Source organism: Octodon degus, unplaced genomic scaffold (assembly GCF_000260255.1).
Source record: "Octodon degus isolate 3935 unplaced genomic scaffold, OctDeg1.0 scaffold00001, whole genome shotgun sequence".
Classification (NCBI taxonomy): domain Eukaryota; kingdom Metazoa; phylum Chordata; class Mammalia; order Rodentia; family Octodontidae; genus Octodon; species Octodon degus.
The window spans coordinates 2,147,280-2,167,682 of record NW_004524577.1 but is presented as its reverse complement, the minus strand read 5'-3'; the positions used below and the strand labels follow the sequence as shown (position 1 = coordinate 2,167,682).

The 20,403-nt window shown below is 54.5% G+C and overlaps 2 protein-coding genes across 3 annotated transcripts in view; one reads left to right on the top strand and one right to left on the bottom strand.

The window, feature by feature from the left end:
- Positions 1-14,369, top strand: part of Cog7 (component of oligomeric golgi complex 7) — a 67,095-nt gene extending 52,726 nt beyond the window's left edge. The window contains exons 14-17 of the mRNA XM_004622888.2: positions 3,238-3,321; positions 6,214-6,328; positions 11,733-11,876; positions 13,992-14,369. Of these exons, the coding sequence (XP_004622945.1) occupies positions 3,238-3,321; positions 6,214-6,328; positions 11,733-11,876; positions 13,992-14,158 (510 nt within the window). The 3' untranslated portion in view covers positions 14,159-14,369. The remainder of the gene's footprint in view (positions 1-3,237; positions 3,322-6,213; positions 6,329-11,732; positions 11,877-13,991) is intronic.
- Positions 14,370-18,732: 4,363 nt separating this feature from the next.
- Scnn1b (sodium channel epithelial 1 beta subunit) overlaps positions 18,733-20,403 on the bottom strand; it is a 56,630-nt gene continuing 54,959 nt past the window's right edge. Inside the window, exons 12-13 of one of the 2 annotated variants that reach the window (XM_004622886.2) lie at positions 19,771-19,846; positions 18,733-19,554 (exon numbers count right to left, since the gene is read on the bottom strand). In XM_004622886.2, coding sequence (XP_004622943.1) covers positions 19,174-19,554; positions 19,771-19,846 — 457 coding nt within the window. In that variant the 3' untranslated portion in view covers positions 18,733-19,173. Of the gene's footprint in view, positions 19,555-19,770; positions 19,887-20,403 lie in introns of both variants that reach the window. The other variant, XM_023714345.1, reaches the window with a different exon arrangement.

The window sequence follows — 20,403 nt, the reverse complement described above, 5'->3', positions numbered from 1 at the left end:
GGGGGGGCAAGCGGGTAGTTCCCCCCAGAAGATCTCTTAATATGAAGGGAAAAATTACAGAATCAGTGGTGTTTGTTAATCACATGTCCATTCTAGATAAATACAGTATTACCTCACTTGTTTTGGGAGACGAGGAGATTCGCACTCTCTGTCTGCCGTCTCTCCTCCCCTACCTCCAGGTTCATTGGCTCTTCCTGTTTTTGTTGTGTTAAAATTTAACAAGCTGACCTCCAGTTCCGAAACCCTAAGGCTCCCAGTTATCTGGCCTGATGCTGCATTTACACAGGCTTAGCACTTTCTCCCTGGCCTTCTGCCTCTGCTCCTGCACTCCAGAGTCCACGGTCGCAGTCCAGCCTGGGTGGCTGGGATCTGGCTTTCTTCCTCAGGCTTTCCCACACCCCTGCCGGCTGCCGGGAACACGTGTGGCCAGCTTGGAAGATTAGAGCGAGTCTCCTGGGAGCCAGCCCATGCCACACAATACACAGGCAAACACTCGGGTCCTGAGGATTTGGAAATTAAACCCTGGTCAGTAGGTGCTGGTTTTCAACATTTGCTGGTAAACTGTATTGTCCTTTTATGTTGTAAGACCATAAGCCAACACTACATTCAATTTGAGAATAAGTTATTAACATTTGCCTATATTACCTGGTGACAGATGGCTAGAAAAGCTCATTTGAGAGATATTTGCCATAACCCTGAACAGTTAAAAATGAGCCACATCACTTTGCCATTGTCCTCTTCAAGTGCGCTTTTCAAGCCTCTTCTTATTCCAGGGCCCTGTGTGCCCCCTCTTAACTTCTTTCCAACTGCTCCCCCAGGCTCGCGGGCCCAAGCGCGCTCTGACACACCCCTCCTGCCTCCTCTCCAAGCCTTTCCCACGTCTCCAGCCCAGCGCTTGCTGTGGGCAGGGTGCCAGTGACTCAGGCCTCTGCCCCACACCCACCCCTGCTCCCGTGGGCTCCCTGCTGGTCTCCCGGGAGCCATTATGCTTGCCCTGCTCCAGCTCCCTGCCCGTCGCCGTCTCCGCCTTCCTGGCTGCACCATCTCTGAGCCCGAGTTGTTCCTGTGGCTCCTCTTCTGTGTGTCTCCCATGTTGCTATAGCTGGTGCCCGGTTCCGGCTCTCAGCATCACTGAGCTGCTGCTGAGCTTCCTGTCTCCCTTGCAGAGCCCCCACCAGGCCAGCCTCGTGGTTTCTTTTCCAACTTTTACCATGGGAATTTGTGCACATACCAGGGTATAAGGGAGTCCATGTTCTTACATCACTCTGCCACACCAGCAGTCAGTGCCTGGCCAGCCTGTTTCATGAGTCCTCCTCCTCTTCCTCCTCCTCCCTCTCCTCCTCTTTCTCCTCTTGCTCCTCCCCCATCTCCCTTCCCCTCCCCCTCCCTCAAGGTATAAGGGCTCTGAGAACACTCACAGTCCCATAACCACCCCTGCGTGAGAGAGAGAGAGAGAGAGAGAGAGAGAGAGAGAGAGAGAGAGAGAGAGATGCCCTCCTGTATCATCTGCAAGGCTCAGCTCTCCAGTGTCTTATCAGTATCCCAGCTTGGATGTTTGAATCAGGGTCCTGGGTGTCACACAGTGATATCGACCGCTGTGTCTTGTGTGTCTTTGAGCTAAAGGTTTCTCTTCAGCTCTCCTCTCTCTGTGTCTTTCTCTACCTCAGTCTCTCTTCCCTTGCACATTTATTTATCAGTGGTAACATACCATACTTACATATTTGCGACATTTCCCTCGCTGGATGTTCAAGACTGCCTTCCTCCTGTTTTTACCTTTATGTACCTCCCGCCTCCTGTGCCAGATCCTTCTTAGGTCACCCTGAGCTCTTGCTCCCCCGAAGTGTGCAAAACCTTGCATCTGGTGCTGAGATCTGTCAGCGAAACCTGCACGGGTGCACATGGGGAGAAGGAGAGGAGAGGGACGCGCCAGCAGGCCTGGAGATGAGCGCAGTCGAGGCACCCAAGCCTTGCTCCCCAGGAGCTCCTGGGAGTGAGGGCGAGTCTTACATTTTTCAACTCTTCTCTACAAAGCCCCGCATGAGACTATTCCTCTTAGGTACTGGGTAAGCGTAGGTAGTTGGAGTTTACTTCTCAGTGAATTGGGAGTTGAGTACAAAGAATTACAAGATGAAGCAAAAGAGGAACCTCCAGCAAGAACAAGGAGTCTAGCAAACTGAAGGGGCAGGGGCAGGCCGTGGGGATGAAAGGGTCTCAGATCCAGCAAGAAAGTGAGGAGGAGTCAAGTTGGCATGTGGGAGAGACGGAGCTCAGCCCGGGCAGGTGGCCCGGGGCGGCTGCGGTCGTTCCATTCCCGGAATGCTACTTAGAGGCTCAAGCAACCGGATCGGGCGTCAGGTGGCTGCCGAGAGCAGCTTCAGCGTGACCTCTGGGGTCACTCGGGAGGCCAGCCAGAAAGGATGTTAGGGCGGCTGAGGTTGGAACCAAGTGGGGCTATGCCGTGCTGAAGGCATAAGCACGTACGTCCTGGGGACTTTCCTACTTACAGGATCCCGGGAAGCTCACCCAGCAAATCAGAGGCGTTTCCACTTTATGTGGCAAGAGCTGTGTGCTGGAGCCGAGGCCCTCTTGTGATGGAGGGCACAGAGCAGATGGGCAGCTGTGGGAGTCTGCTTCTCCTCCTCGTTACTCTGAGTTCCGAGTAGAGCAGGATAGAAATAAAAACAGCAGCTTTACCTGGAGGCAGAGTAATTTTGGTGACTGAGATTGGGTTGTTGCTGCCACAGAGGGGCTGCCTGAGCCTCCCCTCCACAGAAAGGGGTTTCCACGTTGACTTTGAGGAGTTAAAGGTGTTCTATCCTCTTCAAAGTATTGAAGGCCAAGGTTAGAACCTCCTGCATCCAGGAGCTTTTTCTGTGGTGACTGGTGAGCCTCACCATGTGGAGAAACCCAGACAGGGAATGTCTGACCCTCTTTTTGCATTCTCAGAGAGAAGAATGAGGGGACTGGTGCCCACCCAGTAAGTGGCCGGGCTCAGCAGGCAGTGCTTTTCCTGTCTTCAGGAATTCAGCTGCACGTGCACACATGGGCTGCTTTCTCTAAGGAGGGCATCAAGAGGCCCTGGAGAGAAGTCCCCGGCCTGCCGCGTGCTGTTGGTCCAGAGGTCCACTCTGACTACAGACTGTGCCCATGGCGAAGGCCACAGTCGTGTCCTTCCTTACCACACCTTCCAGGGCTGCCAAGCGGCTGAAGCACTGACAGCTTCTCCTTCCTTCCTAGAGCTGGAACACAGCCGGCATTGGAGAGACCCTGACCGAAGAGCTGCCTGCCTTCAGCCTCACCCCTCTCGAGTATATCAGCAATGTAAGGCTTCTGGGGGCTTCTCCAGGGTGGTGCCCACTGTTCAGACCTCGCCCTGTGCTTGCCTCCTGGCTCTGCTAGGTCACTACCCCACCGGTGCTGAGCACACCTCTGTGTGGATCTCAGAGTTGAGGCAAGCGCAGCAGAGCTACATAGTAAATTTGAGGCCCTCAGTTGTTACCCAGTCTCTCCCGGTGGGAGAGGGGCCAGTCCCTAAGGGTATCAGAGTTGAGTGTTCAGTGGAAGATCAAGAAGCAGGTAGCCAAATTTTTCTCCATAGTTTTTCCAAAGAGCAACATGTATGTGTCAAGTTCAGCAAACATTTAATGAGCACCTACTGTGTGCCAGCTCTGTGCCGAGTGCTTTCATGCATAACCTCACAGCAGCAGTGCAGATCTCTTCAGGAAAGTCAAAAGAGAACAGAGCAAGCCTACAGGGAAGAGGGGTGCTTGGCCCTTTCCTTCCCATTCGCCCCGGGAGTGGATGGCCCCCAGTGAACCACATGTGGGCTTTCCTCTCATTCCTTCCTGCAGCCGCCCCAGCTCAGGGGCTCTGCGGGCTCACAGAAGCAGAGGGGTGCATTGGGGGCTCCTGGTTATTTCTCCTGGGTGCTCTTACCAGAGAACCCACCCTTGTCTGAGCTGTGACTCTGTTGTAATAGACACAGAGAAACGTAGGGGTAAACACTGCGGAGTGTGGAGCGTGCGGTGGTCCCACTGGCGGGCGGCAGGACGCACGCAGCGTTCTGCTCTGTTCTGGAACGCTGCGGAGCAGAGTGGCCGCCGCTGTCCTGTTCTGAGGCACTGCTTGCTCTCCTGGACTGGACTGCTGAGATGTGGGCTGTTCTTATAACCAGTGCAAGAATCACATTCTTAGAGCAGAAATACACATTACAGTCCCAGTAGATTCAGAAAATGATGTTGCTGGAGGGGACTTGAGGGGACTTGAGAGTGATCCTCAGGCTGGAGAAGCTGAAGCCAGAAGAGCACGGAGGGCTGAGGGCTGGACCCGGAGCAGGGTGTGTGTCAGGCTTGCGTGATCTCCTGCAAGGACCCTGCTGTGCGTTTGCTGTCCCAGTTTCGCGCACCCATGCTACTAACTTCACCCTCGTGGCAGCCCTGCAGCGGTGTCTTCCTTATGTCAGAGAGCCCAAGGTTCTGACAGATTGCACTGCCCCAGTCGCGTGTTAGGGCCGGGACACAGCCTCCGTCTCTCTAACCTAAAGCTGTTCATTTTTCTTGAGTCGGAGAGTTTGCCCCATAGGGTGTCTAGAATTATCTGTTGGAAACATATCTACAGATGTGGCCATTAGCTTCTGTTTCCACAGAATCCAAATCAACAAAACTCCCAGGCCAAGCCTGGAGCCGCTCGTGCAATCCATGGCCGGTTCATTGAATTGGAGCTGCAGGTTATTGAAGCTTTATGTCAGCTTTGGCCTCCTGGTGTCCACCCAACCCGAGACTCGTGCGCAGCATAAAGGGGCCAAGTAGGAGAATACCGAAAGACAGTGTAGGTGCCAGGCTTAAGATTGAGGGAGCTTATTTCAAGTAAAACTGGCTCCATGGAGTGAGCCAGAATGTCAGCTACAGATGAAAGGGTGCCACTTGCAGGAATGCATAGTAGGTGCTCAAGAAGTGTCTGTCGAGTGGAATGGAATACAGTGCGGAATTTCCCGCGCCAGGAGCGGCGCTTCTCCCCTTCCAGGCTGCGGGAAGATGTGAACGTGTTGCTGTTTCAGATGAAGTTGTAAGTGAGCTAAGGGGCCACTGGCCTAACTTCACTGAAGGATTATATTGTCAGTAAAAGGGAAAAAATGACATTTACTTTACCACCTGTGAAGCTCTTTGGTAGAAGACCAAACTAAGAATTTTTCGTTAGCACCATGGACTGCACGATACCAGGGCTTACCTTGGCAGCCTGTGGTACATGTTTGGAAACAAAGGTGCTGCCCCCGAGCTCTCTTGAGGCAAGTGGCTTCCACAGTCTGTGCTGGCATCAGACAGCACACTCTGCAAGGGGCCTGCCGCTGTGGGGTGGTGCGGGAGGCCAGGTTGGGAAAGGTGGACCTGGACACCCTGCGTGCAGCCTGCAGAATTAAGTGAAGTCATGGAACAGCGCCCAAGCCAGAATAGCAGGAGGCACAGAGATAAAGATAAGTGTGTTGTTACAATCCACAACCAAACTTATTTTGAGATAGAGCAATACTTACTGTAAAACACAAAACAGTTATGAGTTGTAATAGAAATGGTTGAACCTAAGTATGCCCACAGTGACCATTACAGTTCCGTCTGACAGAGTGTGACAAATACTGCCTTTGCAGGCCAGTCTGTATTTTGTGACTCCCACAACCAAGGTTGGGTTTTTATTGGCCATCTATGATTTTCTAGCTTGTATTACGAAACAGTTTTATTAATTTTCTCTCCAGATTTATTTGTAACCATGAGTTGCGCTTTCAAAGTTTCTTCCTTCTCTTGGTTAAATCATCTAGAGGGAGAGAACCGACCCAGAGGACGGGATTTGAATCCTGGCCAGCCTCGTCCGTGTTGGCAGTGCCGCCTTGCTGGGCTGTCCCCTGTGAGCAGTAATCACAGCTCGTGTTTACGCAGAGCTGTGAAGCCGACGGGGAGCTTTGCTGCCCATTACTTCAGCGGGGCTGGCAGTGTGGAAGGCTTCCAGAATGCCGAGACCGAGCCTGAGAAGGAGGCGGCTCAGGTCTGATGCAAGCTGCCTTTAGGTGTTGCTGAAAAGTAGTACCATGCCCCTGTACACCTTCCCCAGCCTTGCCACACACAGGCTGTGCGTGGGACTGGCAGTTCTGCCTTTCCGCCGGTTGCCTTCCTCTGAATGTCCCTCCTAGTGTCCATGTCAGGCTAAAAGTGCCTTCTTTTGTTTCAGATCGGGCAGTACATCATGTCCCTGCCCCTGAATCTTGAGCCGTTTGTGACTCAGGAGGACTCTGCCTTAGAGCTGGCCCTACACGCAGGAAAGCTGCCATTCCCTCCTGAGCAAGGTGAGAGCCAGCAGAGGCAAGGGCCAGGGGCGCCGGAAGCCACGGCGAGGCTCTTGACAGCCTTTTCCTCAGTGCGCCTTCCCCAGGCTTCCTGCGACACACTGGCAGAGTATTAAGTGGACCCGAGGAAGGCTGGGCTGCATGCGCCCTCTGAGGTGCGTGGGCAGGCAGAGTTCTGCCGGGCGCTGGGCGATCCTCCCCGCTTTACTGAGTGCAGAGCACCCTGGGAGGTGTGCAGAGGCTCCTGCGGGAGCTCCCCGGGCCCTGGCTGGGAGGCGGTGGCTGCAGAGCCCAGCTCCTGATGGTACCAGGAGGTCACGGGAGGGCCCCCACCCCAGCGCACACCCTCCTTGTGCCATGTGACATGCCATCTCCCGACAGCAACAGTCCGCTCTTTGACATAAAGGCAGCTGTTCCTTTCCGGGTACCTCACTTGCATCTGACTTCACGGAACTGCTCAGTCTCTAAATTGGTAAGGCAGAGTTGCCTAAAAATTTGAATTCTTCCTTTTTTAAAATTGCTTAGGCCAGACACATTTCCACAGGGACTGCAGACGGTACTTGCTGGTCAGAGTGATCTTCATTCTTAACACTGGGCATTACAGGTTCCTCCCCAGCCCTCATTCGGTTGGACAACAGCAACAAAAATCACTCACTCTGCAGGGTTAGCAGTTCAGAGAGTTGCCACACTGAAGAAAAGCCTCACCTCAGGAGGCGTCCAGCACAAATGTGCTGGAAGGCGGCTAGTGTAGATGCAAGTGAAAGGAGAGCAGGTGACAGCATTGCTGTGAGATGAAGTCACTCCAAGCCAGACTGTAAGCGGGACCAGAGTGGCTCTTTTATGTTGTCTCAGGATGGGTCCCCTAGTGAACCTGCGGTTGTCACACGCCCTTCAGGGTCAAAGAGCAGCCTGATATAAAAGAAGTAGCTGTCAGATAATGGGACAGGAATTTACCAGAACCACATTACCTTGGAGAGGCTTTTTTTTTTTTTTTTTTTGCATTAACAGATCAAAAATAAAAAGAAGTTGAGCTGAGTGTACCGTCTTGGTCCGCAGTCCCTGCTCCCCAGAAAGCTGAGGAAAGAGGACTGCTTGGAGCCGGGGCTCTGGCCTGCCCTGAACAGCAGAGAGCGCTCATCAGAGAGGGACGGAGAGGCTGAGCAGGACGCCAGTGCACTTGACTTAACCTGCACCGACTTCTTCCCACTGAGAATGGGCGAGGTCGTCAAATGCCCACAAGTCACATGAAATGTTACCAACAAGCTGGGCGTGGTGACAGATGCCTGTGAACCCCATACTCAGGAGGCTGAGGCAGGAGGGTTGTGGTGAGCGTAAGCCCAGTCGGTGCTGCAAAGCGAGTTCAAGGCCAGCCTGGGCTACCTAGTGAGACCCTGTGTCAAAAAACAGAAACAAAACCAAAACAATCCCCAAAAACAAAAGATGAAAATGTTACAGAGAAAACTTTCTTAAGGTTCATAAGATCGTCACCATGAAGGATGTACATCTGCTTTTGTAAATGACAAGTATTTACCGTTTAGGCTTTAAAGTGTGAAACTCGTGAGCTAAAATGAGAGCGTGCATATTAATATAATCTTAGGAGTAAGGCGGGGAGGCCTTTTTTATTTATGAGACACGCTTGCTGTGCAGTTCAGGCTGGTCTTGAATTCTCCTGCCTCATTGGTAACAGTGAAGGGAACAGTCTACACAGTACAATTTGAACTTCTCAGTTGCTGTTTGCCGTGAGGTCAGGGGCCTTAATGGTGCATTCCTCTTAGGTCAGGAATTCCGTTAGGCCATTATGCTAATAAAGTAAGTACAAGCATGGCTGTGTGAGTGTTTACTCCAGCATTATTTGTAAGAACAGTCCATTGCACAATGAGAAGCTGTGGGTAGAGTTCGTTGGCACATCCACACAGTGAAGTCTGTGCAGCCGTGGAAGCATTAGAAGAGGAAGGTGTTCACGGCATGTGAAGTGTGAAGATTGCATGAAGTAGCATGTGTTGTGTGGTTCCAACCGAAAGACCCCTTTGGAGATAAATGCAGGAAGAAGCGTCTGGAAGCCTTGACCCACCGCTGTAAGCCGGCATGTCCGCCTGGAGAGCAGCTTGTCACTGCTAGAAGAAGCGATGATGCTCTTACTGTCGTTGTTCTGTTGGGTTGTATTCCGAGACACAGACCCCCGACTCTCCCGTGTGTCCCACACACCTCTGGAGGGTCTCTAGCAGCTCGGTGATCACCCCGTTCTGGGAACGCCCCAGATGTCCGCCAGCAGTGAGATGTGTGCATATTTATACTGCGGCAGTGCAGTGAGTGGTACATGGTAGGAAAAGGGTCAGCCTGCAGCTGCGTGACCTCGTGGATAGAGCTCACAGTCAATTCGGGGAGCAAAGGAAATGAGACGAGAAGAATCCACGTAGCCAACGTTAGGGAGCGCGTGGGGGTTGTGGGTGGGGACGGGCTGGGGGGGCGGCAGAGGCCACCAGGCCTGGGCCTTTCTCTTGCTCCAGGAGATGTTTCATGGCCGTGGGCTTCAGAGTTATTCTTTAAACGTGCCACCTGTTTTATGCATTCTGCCATGTGTACAAGTATCATATGATTGAAGCAAAAAGAATGATAAGGCCTGTTGATAGAGAGTGAATTGGTAAAGCCTTTCTGTCAGGAGTCAGCGTAAGCCCACCCTGGGGGGCCCAGCAGCCCCTGGCCCACAGGCCCCTGGAGATTCCACAGAGGGTCCCGGGAGGCTCTTTGCTGTATTGTTTGCAATGGCAAGCAGCTCAGCCCGAAGCAGATAGTTCTTCCTTGGGAAATAGTTAAGTATCTTGCAATGGGGCTGGGGAGATAGCTCAGCAGGCCTAAGTGCCTTCTCAGCAAGCTCAAGGTCCCGAGTTGGTGCCTGCTACCACACACAAAGAGAAAGCATCTTGTGATGTCTCTATAATTTATAAGTTTTCTTTGTAAGAAAGGAGAATGGGTTGTACTTGTAAGATCTGCAAAAACATTGTTAAGAAAATAGGGTGCAAAATAATACATAGTAATGTTTATGTTTTGAAACCCCTCTTGTGCATTCCATAGTCACATAAAGCAGAGGAAAGGGGTTTAGAAGAGCACATGCGCACATGCACCCTGGGATGAGGCTGCCCAGGGGCCAGGAAGGGCACTTACTTCCACTCATTAAGTTTCTGTACTGTCTGCATTTTTGTTTTTCTTTTTTGTGGCTGGCTCAGCTCACCCTGGGGGCAGGACTGGCATGGTATGTGGTGCCAGGGATTGAACCACAGTCCCTGTGCTTTGCCTAAGCAGCCACTTTAGACCGCTGAGCTATCTTGTTAGCCTCTGTCTGCATTTTTTAAAACACAAGAATATATTTTTCTATTATATGTAAAAAGCATGTGTATACCAAAATGTTGATCATCATTATTGAAAGGCTTTGAGGTTATATAACTGATTTTTAATTTCATCCATTTATTAACGTAATTTTTTCATTTATTAATGTAATTTTAAATTTTAATTTTAATTTATTCATTTATTTAATGATTCATTTGGTAAAGGGTCTCGCTATGTAGCTCAGACCCTAGTGATCCTCCTGTCTCAGCCTCTCCAGCACTGGGATTACAGGTGTGCACCACCCTGCCTGGTTTCGGTGGCCAGCGTAGTTCAGGGCCAGCGTGGCATGCAGTGCTGGGGATCGAACCCCGGTTCTTGTGCTTGCCATACAGGCGTTTGGATCACTGAGCTATCTCCCCAGTCCCACTAATGTAATTTTTAAGTTTTATTTACTTATGGAAGATTTTAGAGATCAAATCAGGCCCTCGTGCAGGCTGATCTCAGATTTACCTCTGAGCCACAACTGCCTTCCTTACTGTGCTTTTAGCATTAGGCAGTTTTCACATATGACTATGAAACTTGAACTTCATTAGAGCTCAGGAATAGCTTCTTGTTTTTATATGCCCCTTACTTTTTTTGTTGGAGCAGTTAAGTCAAATCTCAGATATTTTATTATTTGCCCATAAATGCTTTATTATGTTTCACTTATTGGTAATGATTAAATGCTGGCTCAGATTCCATGGCAAGAAGCTCGTGATGCTGTTATACTGTCTTTTGCCTCATATCAGGAAGAACATAGTGTCCTCTGGTCCCACTAAAATCTGTACGGACCCAGGAGCGTGTGGCTGCTTGTGCTCACACACTCACACCCCCGCTCACTGGCAGAGCTCACTAACTGCTCACTGTGTGCTCGGGCCTGGGCTGGGCAGTGCGAAGGCGACCGGGCACAGCCAGAACTGAGAAGCAGTCCCACACACAGCAGAGCTCACAGCAGCCCATCTGGGTATTTGTTTTTTCTTTTTCCTGCCTCAATGTTTTATTATGACAATTTGTAATATACAGAAAATTGGAGGGGCTTTGCCGGCTGGCTCAGTTGTTTAAAGCGCTGCGTGGGCTAATGCAGTCAGGCGCATAGGACCGTGGTTCAATCCCCAGCTCCAGAAGCTGCGCCAGACTCCTCAAATTTTGGGCCAGGGAGATAGATAGCTCAGTAGAATAAGCACTTGCCTGGCAAGCGCAAGGCCCTGAGTTCAATCTCTGGTACTGGAAAAAAAAAAAAAAAAAAAAATTGGAAAGCATTTCACAGTGAACATCCATTCATATGCCATCTGGTAATTTCTAGCATCTTAACCTTGCAGATATAGGTGAACAGCCAATAGGAATTTTTGACTTGGGTTCAATAGCTTTTTCTAAGGGATACAATGGGGGTTAAAGCCTTTGCAAGTCTTTGGCCCAGAACTTGAACTTCATTAGAGTTGAATTATCCTGCCTGCCACTCAGCATGCACAAACTGGGTTGTATCTCAGTCATTTGTAGAAACCTCAGAACTGCCCTTGTGCTGGTCTTCTCTGTGGTGCTGCAGCCCGCTGGCTGTGAGGTCCTGAGAAGCAGGAGTGAGGTCTGGGCTGAGAAGGAAGGAGCTGCCTGGGTGGGTGCCACGCTCACAGAGCTGTAGGAGCCTCCACTCGCCTCCGCCTGTGGTTGGAGTAGCCTCTGCTCCCCGCGGGAAGGGCCACCCTGCGCCGTGTGCTTAGGCTGAGGCTGCCTTGGGCTCCCTGCAACAGCTGTGGTCTGCTCCCCATATTACAGGCAGAGGCTGGGGATTTAGCTCAGTAGCACAGCACCTACCTGGCAAGCACAAGGTTGTGAGTTCGATTCTCAGTACCCAAATAAAAACAAGTTGTAGGCAGAAACTGAGGCTTTTTCCTAGCAAGTATGAGTCCACCATCCAGCAGACGTGAGTCCCTTGTCTCTGTCAGGGCCGGTTGCACATGCGTGTTCCCTCTGGGCGTGTTTGTGCACGCAGCCCTGGTGTGAGTCAGGCTGTGCAGGATCTTGGTGACTTCCTTTCCTGTTGCAGGCGATGAGCTGCCTGAGCTGGACAACATGGCTGACAACTGGCTGGGCTCGATCGCCAGAGCCACCATGCAGACGTACTGCGACGTGATTCTGCAGATCCCAGAGCTGACTGCACACTCCACCAGGCAGCTGGCCACGGATATCGGTGGGTGCCACAAGCAGGTGGTGGGGCGGGGGTGTCTCGTTCCCCCATGCCTCCTGTCACCAGCCATTCTGGGTTTGGCTGTGAAGCTGGTTAAAAATGTACATCTCCGGGCCCCAGCTGAGATTCTGATGTAATCACCTCAGGTGCGTCTGGACACTGAGGGGGATTCCGATGACCTGCTGAAAGGCTGGGGCCCTTGGGCGCTTGGGCACACCGAACGCAGTGAGGGAGCAGTGGCTCTCCCTGGCCCTCTGCACCTGATACGGCAGTGGCTCGGGCGTCTGTCGGGCGTCTCCATGCGGCAGGCGTCCTGCCTCTGAGCCCGGCCCTCATGCCTGCACCTGGGCAGTCCTGTGTGGTTGGTGCTCTTGCCTAGCATGGCCGAGAGCTAGGGCCACGCTGGGCTCCGGCCGGCGGCCTTGCCCCCATGACCCAGCCGTGCTCCGCTGCAGGTCCTCACCGCTCTGGCAGGGGAGCGGCACTTCCAGGTTCCTGGCGTCTTCTGTTGTTTTGCTTGTCCTGAGCCCCCTTGAAGGCCAACCCACTGCAGGCCAGCTGGCGTTTTCTCCCGGGGGCAGCGGGCTGACTGGACTAGCTCATGCCTCATTCTGCAGCACGGTGGGCAGAAGCTAGGGCACTGCTTGAGGTCCCAGAGTGCCTAGCCAGGGGCCAGGCTCTGCTTTCTTGGCTGCCCGGCCCTGCTCTTTGCAGTTGTCAGGGGGGCAGCCGATTTCTGCCCATTTCCCTGGGCCCAGCGTTAAGAGAAGCAAAACGAGGAAGTTCACCTGTGAGGAGTCTCTGAAGCGGCAAAGCAGCGGCGGGAGCTAGGGCGGAGGTGGGATTCTGCTGGCCCCCAGCGGGCGGCGGTGCGGGTTACTCCTGCCCCCCTCCGCAAGCCCTGGATCATTCGCTCACTCAGCCTGGTCGAGCACCTCCTGTGTGCTGGCTGCAGTGCGAGGCTGCCCTGTTAGGGAGAGAGGGTCAGGGCTGGGAAGTGAGGCTAAGGGGAGAAGCTGCCTGCGTGTGGCTGTGAAGGGTGACGAGGTCGGCACGCTCACCCGGAAGGCATCTGACGAATGCGTTAACATGAAGAGCAGAAACACTGCTGGCCAAGCAGAAGTATCCTGGTTGAGCAGGTGGGTGCTCCCACTCTCACTTGGGGTCAGGTGGAGCTCACGGGGCTAAGAGGAAGCCTGTCAGGGCCTCCTCCCCGGGAATCAGCTCGTCCTGAGTTGCTGTGTGCCATCTGGGACACTGCAGCCTCCAGGGTTGGCCCTGGGCTGAGCCTCCAGAGGAGGCACCAGGAAGACCCCTGGTGTGGTCCGGGAGAAGAAATGAGCCCAGGCAGCTCTCAGAAAGTGACAAGGGCAGTTCCTCCTTTCAGTGCTTCAGAGCGGGGTGAAGGAAAAGCTGGGAAAGTCCGAAGGTCTGGGTGGTGTCGCCCAAGAAGGAGGATCAATAACTCAAACAGTGTGAGCCTTTGTGTCCTTTGTCTCCTGTCTCCCTGTCCATACACGCTGCTGGGTTCTAGCTGCATCAGCAGGTGGGGCTGAGACTCGGACAAGGGCATTTTTCCTCCATTCTGCAGTGCTGACCAAGTAGCTGGTGCTGCAGTTCCGAGGGCCACCCTTGGGAGTGACAGACCCCAGAGCCCTCTCATGGACATTCTCTTTGGCCTGGTCTGGTGTGGAAGTCTGCCCTTCACTGGTTCCCCAGGCCTCCTGCCCTTGTCCTCATAGAGAGGATCTCATGGGAAGGCTTTGATAGACATTCCGACAAGCCCTTTGGGTTCTGCGCATGTGCAGGGACACAAGGCCCCAGGCTGAGCACCTGCAGCACCGGATGCAGCTGTGGGTGAGACCAGCATCTGTCACGGGGGGTGCCAGAGGCAGGTGTGCATGTGTGCCATGTGCTGCTGGGGTGGTGGAGTTGGCTGTCCTTACTAAGTGAGAATTCTGGGATTCCAAGCTTGCGGTCCAGCTTGACCTCCAACAGAGGCCTGGAAAGAACGGGTGCCCAGGACTTGGGGTGTTCAGAGCTGCCCTCTTCCTACTTGGGGCTCCCTTTGGGGCTTCATCCAGCACGCTGCTGAGTGTGTTTCCTCCACACCTACAGACTATCTGATCAACGTGATGGACGCCCTGGGCCTGCAGCCGTCCCGCACACTCCAGAGCATCGTGACGCTCTTGAAGGCCAAACCTGAGGATTACCGGCAGCTCAGCAAAGGCCTGCCACGCCGCCTTGCCACTGCGGTGGCGACTATGCGGGGTGTGAGCTACTGAGAAGAGAGGCTGGGCCAGTGTCCTGCAGCCATGGCGGCCCCAACGTGGGCTGCAGCTCAACAGCTGACATCGATGTGGAGAGTTTGCTCGGAAGGACTTGGGTTTTTGTCCAGTCAGAGCAAGGTTATGAGCAACAAGTCCATTGCTTATTAGAAGACTTTTCAGGTGATTTTTAGAAATGATCTAATCTTTTTTTTTTTACGGAACCGGGGATTGAACTCAGGCCCTTGCGCTTGCCAGGCAAGTGCTTATTCCACTGAGCCATCTCCCGGGCCCCCTGATCTCATCCTTGAGATGGAATTAAACACAGAAATGCAAAAAGCCTGTCTCCTCCCTTCCCTTTGGTGGATGTTTGCGTGCTGCCCACATCTGCCCACAGCCCCAGGGCCTGCCTAGAGTCCAGGACCTGCCTGCAGAGGGATGGGGCTGTGCTGAAAGGCACAGGAGAGGGTGGTGAGCATGAGTTGTCAGAAGAATTCTGGTGCAAGCGCTGAGAGAAAGAGGGTGTTGGGGTGGAAGACGGTGCTGCCTGGAGAGGGGCGCCCCAGTCCAGGGTGACGCGTGCGTCATGGCCCTGCAGAGCCTCCCAGCCACGCAGGGCTGCTGCAGTGGGGCACACATGGAGGCTGCAAGGACGGCAGAGGGCAGGAGTGGGGCCGGAGCACGGGGGCCTTGCAGGCCATGCTGAGCTTTCGGGCTTCTCCTGTTGCACTTCAGACATCTGTGGAGTGGCAGCATGGTGGCATACGCCCCATGCTGGGGGGCTGAAGCAAGAAGTCCTCATATTCAAGCCCAGTCTGAGCCGTTTACCAACTCTGAGACTGTCTCAAAATAAAAGCACGTGCTGGGGATGTGGCGTGATGCGAAGGCCCTGGTTTAACCCAGAGCGGCGCAAGTGAGACAGAACAAGAAGCCCCCGGGTGGTGCACATTGTATCCACTTTTTCCTCAGCATCTTCTGTTTAGATTGTGCCTGACTTACAAGTGACAGAAAACAGTATCGTGTGGTGACTTAAGCAAATAAGTCATTTTTCCCCAGAATGAGAAGTTGGAGGGTGAACTGGGGATCGGGCCAGGAACTGCCTAGTGGCAGAGTCAGGAGCACGCCCAGCCTCTGCGGCACCCACGCTCCAGGTGCTGGGACCTCGTCGGCGCATGTGACTACTCCCAGAGCTGCAGCTGTCGCACCTGTGTCCAGGGGCAAGCTTGGGAGCGGTGCGAGGCAGCAATGCTGTCTCAGCTGTCCCTGCTGACCTTCCTCTAGGCTGCACTGTTTCTTGGTCTCAAGGTTCCTCTCAGCTGCAAGGGATGCTGGGAAGGTGGGGAACAGGCCCAGCTTCAGCCAGCTCCTCAGCCTGGCCTGTTGGGCCAAGGAGGCATTGTAGGTGCTTCACAGTGTGTCTGGCTTTCACCTACCAGACAGCAGTAGGACAGGCTTGGCTGTGACAACCCAGGCTGTCTCCAGACACTGCCTGAGGGACAGAGCACCTGAGTCTGGGGAACATGGCCTTAGGCCAGTCAGGACTTGGTGCCTGGGCTGGGTTAATGGCTGCCCTGAACCCAACTTGTCTTCATAGGGAGCTGAGGGGTAAACAGAGCGTCTGTTGCTGGGGCCGTTGGTTAGGACTGAGGACGCCTAAGCTTCCAGGGCCTCACTGGACTCTCACAAAAACCCCACTTCGGTCATGGAAAGCACAGACTCATCTCTGGTAGGAGAGACTTAGGAGCTTCCTGTGGTCATTCAGCTACCACGTGGCAGGAGCGGGACTTGGAAAGAGCCCGGCGACTGAGGCACCTGCACTCGGCCCAGTGCCTCAGCTTTCTTTGTGGCCAACTAGGAGCACACAGCAGGACCTGTGTCCCAGAAGTCACCTGCTCAGCCCCCTCAGAAGTGCCGTTGCCACACCCCACCAGGTGCCCTGACTTGAATCCACTACAACTCCACGCTAGGAAAGGTATCTTGGTTTCTGGTGTGGTGGGTCAGGTTCTAGTAGGAGTCAAGCCTGGAGCACGTGGCAGCCAGAAGGCGACGTGTGCTGCTGAGAAGGGGAAACTTGCTGTGGTGGCCCTTGTGCCACCGCTGGGAGAACCACTGGGCATTGGAGAGAAAGGGCTTGGGCCACCTCCCAGTTGAATGAGCTCAGAAAGTCACTCTACTTTGTGCCACGTTTCCTCATCTGAGCCCAGGAGTCAGCACCTGACTCAGGGTTCTTTGAAGACTGTTGAGGTGCAGTGAGGCAGCAGCGTGCAGTGAGTTCACGGTCGGTTCGCTTCCTAGTCCTGCAGCTTCCCTTTAGGAAGTAGAGAATTACCTCTCCCCTCCAGGTCCAGAAGAGAGGACTGCTGGGATGCCCAGTTCAGGGTTGGGCACTGGATGTGAGACCGCTTCCCATGCCCTGGCCCTCCTCTTCCCCGAGAGCAAGGATGGCAGACCGTCCACGGCCAGCCGCTTCCAGCTTCACCCCTCCACCGGCAACTCTGGAGTGTCTCTGAACACAGCCTCTTCCGGGTGTGTGTTGGCTGTGCCTGCAGATTCCCCTGGAGTGGGCCCCTCAACCACATGGTCCTGTGGCAGTGACCATCCAAGGCGAGCGCGTTGCCCAGGTGGATCCAAGTGAGCCTATCCTAGAGCTTTTGCTGGGACCCTGGAAGCTTTGCTCCCTCTGTGGCTGAGGGGTGTAGAGAGATACGTGGAGAAAGTGCTGGAGAGAACCACTGAACTCAGCCTGACCTGGGGGGGCCTGCGTGCAGCTCAGCGGGGCTCCCAGGGCTTTCACCGCGAGAGCTGACGGTCTGGCTCGCCCTGGCGTGTGCCCACGGGCTGCAGAAGGAGCTGATGAGGATGGCATGGCCTGCTTCACGTGCAGTAGGGGGAAGGCTCTGGGCTCCTGGAAGAGACTGGTATCGCTTTGGCCATTGGCACTGACGGAGAAGGGCTGTGGCCCTAGCTTAGCTGCTGTCATAGTCTGCTTGCTGTTGCTCTGAGTACCACAGAAATTGTAATTCATTTGGCTGAAGGCTCTAGAGGCCGCAAGACCAAGATGGAGAGGCTGGGAGCCGGCGACGGCCTTTCTGCCGTGTCACGATGTGGTGTGGGGCATCACAGCGAGACACAGCGAGCATGCTGGCGTGGGCCCCTCTTCCTCTTATCCAGCTGCCGATGCCCTCGTGGGCCTGCACGTCTGACCGTAATCCCAGTTACCTCCCAGGACACAGCCTCACAGCACTATTGACATACATAGCGGGGGTTACATTTCAAGCTGAGCTCTGGCGATGTTTGAATCGTGGCAGCCACTGGCACAGTGGCCTGGAGCATGCCGCCTCGCCTCTCTAAGCCTGCACCTACTTTACCTATAAAGTGGGGTGGTGCTGCTCCCCTGGACGGCGGGGAGGGAATGAATAAGACTTGCACAGCACTTGGCACAAGCCTAGCACACGGCAGCGCTCACACTCGGCACAGTGGCCGCTGTGCAATGGCAGTAGTGAGTGTGTGGCGCCCACCACTGAACAATAAAAGTAGTCGTAGTAAAGGCGGTAACTGCCAAGAGTTGGGAAACCCCTCTCAGCCCCAGCCACACTGCTTGGCCCAGACTGGCACGAACTCTGTCACTGCCTGCCGAGCCAACCATGGACACCTAGTGGGAGACCGACTTGTCTGCCTTTGGACGGAGCACATCAGCTGATCTTCAGCAGCAGCTGGCCTGGGCCCTCGGGCCAGGACGGGAAGCCAGAGCTCCTTCAAAACTGGGGCTCTGCGCAGGAGTGGCAGGCGCGGCACAGCTCAGCTCTCTACACCGCCAGGTCTCGCAGATCAGCTCCCTGCGACTTGCTGAGGAGCCCGCAGCGCTTCACCGTGGTTAGGAAAAAACCCTCCGTTGAACTGGAGTTTCAGGAGGAACAGTAAATGACTTAGGGTGTATCTCATGTTGCATGGTATATTTGTATTAAAATATTGATTTCTTATCTGAAATTGAGAATAAACTGAACAGCTTGAATTTTATCTGCCAACCCTACCAGCCATGTCCCCTCCAGCCTCAGGTCATTCTGCTGGGGGCAAAAGGAGCTGTAGGTTTGAGCAGACAGATTCAGGTCTGACCAATTGGTGCAGCCTCTCCAGCTGGCCCTGCTGATTAGTGCAGAGAAGGGCATGTGACCCTGTTGGGGACCACTGAGTGTCAGCCTGGGACCTGGCAGTGGCAGACAGGCTGAATCATTTGAGCTCTTTGAGATTGTTTTGCTTATACCGCTTTTGAGTCTCTGACCTTGCAACCCAAAGAAGCAGGCTGGGCTGCGCCGAGAAACCCTTGGGCTCCCACTTCAGAAGCAGCTTGAGGGCTGGGAGATGGTTCCGTAGAGTAAGTGGCAAGCGCAAGGGCCTGAGTTCAATCCCTGGTTCAAAAAAACAAAACCCAGCAAAGCAGCAGCTTGAAGGCTCCTGTAACACTCACAAGAGAGATCTGCCCCTCGGCCTGCCTGCGAGACCACTGCCGTAAAGCCAGCACGAGCATCTGTCCAGCGTGGACTTAGGTCAGGCTACGTGGCCACCTGGTCTGACAAAGAACAAGGCTCCACACCGCATTTTCTACATTTATTTTCCAGAACAAAGCACGTGTCCCCCACAGGCCCCACCCGGTGCCTTCACTCTCCGTGTCCCTAGAGGCCAGGCAAGCCACATGAGGGGACAGACTGTGCTGTGTGCCCGGTACTGGCAGGGAATCAGCTGGCCACTGGGGTCTGGAGCCTGGATAGGTGTCCCAGGCCAGCAGGCAGGACAGGCGGTGGGCAGGAGCAGGTGAGCACCCAAGTCCCACATCCCCTGCAGTACTGTGACCTGCAGAGGCGCTGGCCTGGGAATGGCTGGCTGCTGCCGGCCTCTCAGTAGAGGGACACGGGCTTTGATCCTGGACACCAACGGCCCTGGCTCTTTGGAGGAGGAATCATAGAATGAGGCCTTGGCCATGGTCTCTGCGTCTCAGCTTCAGGGCCCTGAGCTGTCTGGGCTGGGCAAAAATGAGCTTAGATGACATCGCCTTCACTGTCTGACTCAATGGTGTCCAGCGGCTGCAGACGCAGAGAGTCGTAGTTGGGGGGTGGGGTGCCTGGGATGGGTGGAGCATGCTGCTCAGGGTAGGCCTCTGCGTGCGGGCTGGGGTGTGTGGCGTCTGGCTGGAAGCCGAAGTTGGTGTGGGCCTCCACCAGCTCGGCCACGGTGGGTGGCGGGCCCGTGTAGGGAGCCTGGGCACGCCTCTGCCGCAGGCCCTTGGAAAAGGCCACCAGCTTGATGATGGTGATCCACAGGAAGTCGATGATGATCTCCCCAAACTCGATGAGGCACAGCACCGAGCCCCCCATCCAGAAGCCAAACTGGCCGCCCAGATTCGAGAGTAGCCAGACCATCTGTGGGGAATGGGGAGCTAAGACCCTGGCCAGGGTTAGACTGGCACAATTTGCTGCCTCTAGCCTGGCCCTGGGGGTCACCGCCATGGGCTGGGGGTGGGAAGGGGGAGATGTGACCATCTCAGCCCAGAGAATTAATCTGGCCCTGCCTTGGGGACCTAATTCCTGTCCCCAGGACCAGGGCAGCGGGGCAGGATTGGAGCTTCACCGACTCACATTATTGGCTGCTGATTCCTCTATAGTGCGGTAGTTGAATTCTTGGAAGTAGATATTGAGCTTGACAATGCCCTTCCTGCAGAAGGCAGCAAGAAGAGCTGGGGCTGTAGAACTGCCTTTGTGGGACGGGGACACACACGGACATGGACACGCGTGCGCGTGCACACACACACACACACACACACACACACACACACACGGTGGTGGGGGGGCCACCCCCACCCTCTTACTGATTGGACTCCAGAGAAAGCTTGGAGGAGGGGCCCTGGGAGTCTGAGGGAGCAAAGCAGCCATAGGGATTGAGGGTCCTGAAGGAGGAGCAGGTCCAGCTTGCCCTGCCATCAGTCACCCCTCCGTCTGCCTATGCCTCTACTATCCCCCTTCCACTTTTCCATCCCTCCATCCATCCCTCCATCCATCCATCTACCCATCCACACACCCACATATTCACCCACCCATCCATCCACACATTCACCCACACACACACCCCTCCATCCACTCACCCACCCATCCATCGGCCCACCCATACACCTATCATCCACCCACCCATCCATCCACACATTCACCCACACACACACCCGTCCATCCACTCACCCACCCATCTACTCACCCACACACCTATCCATCCACCCA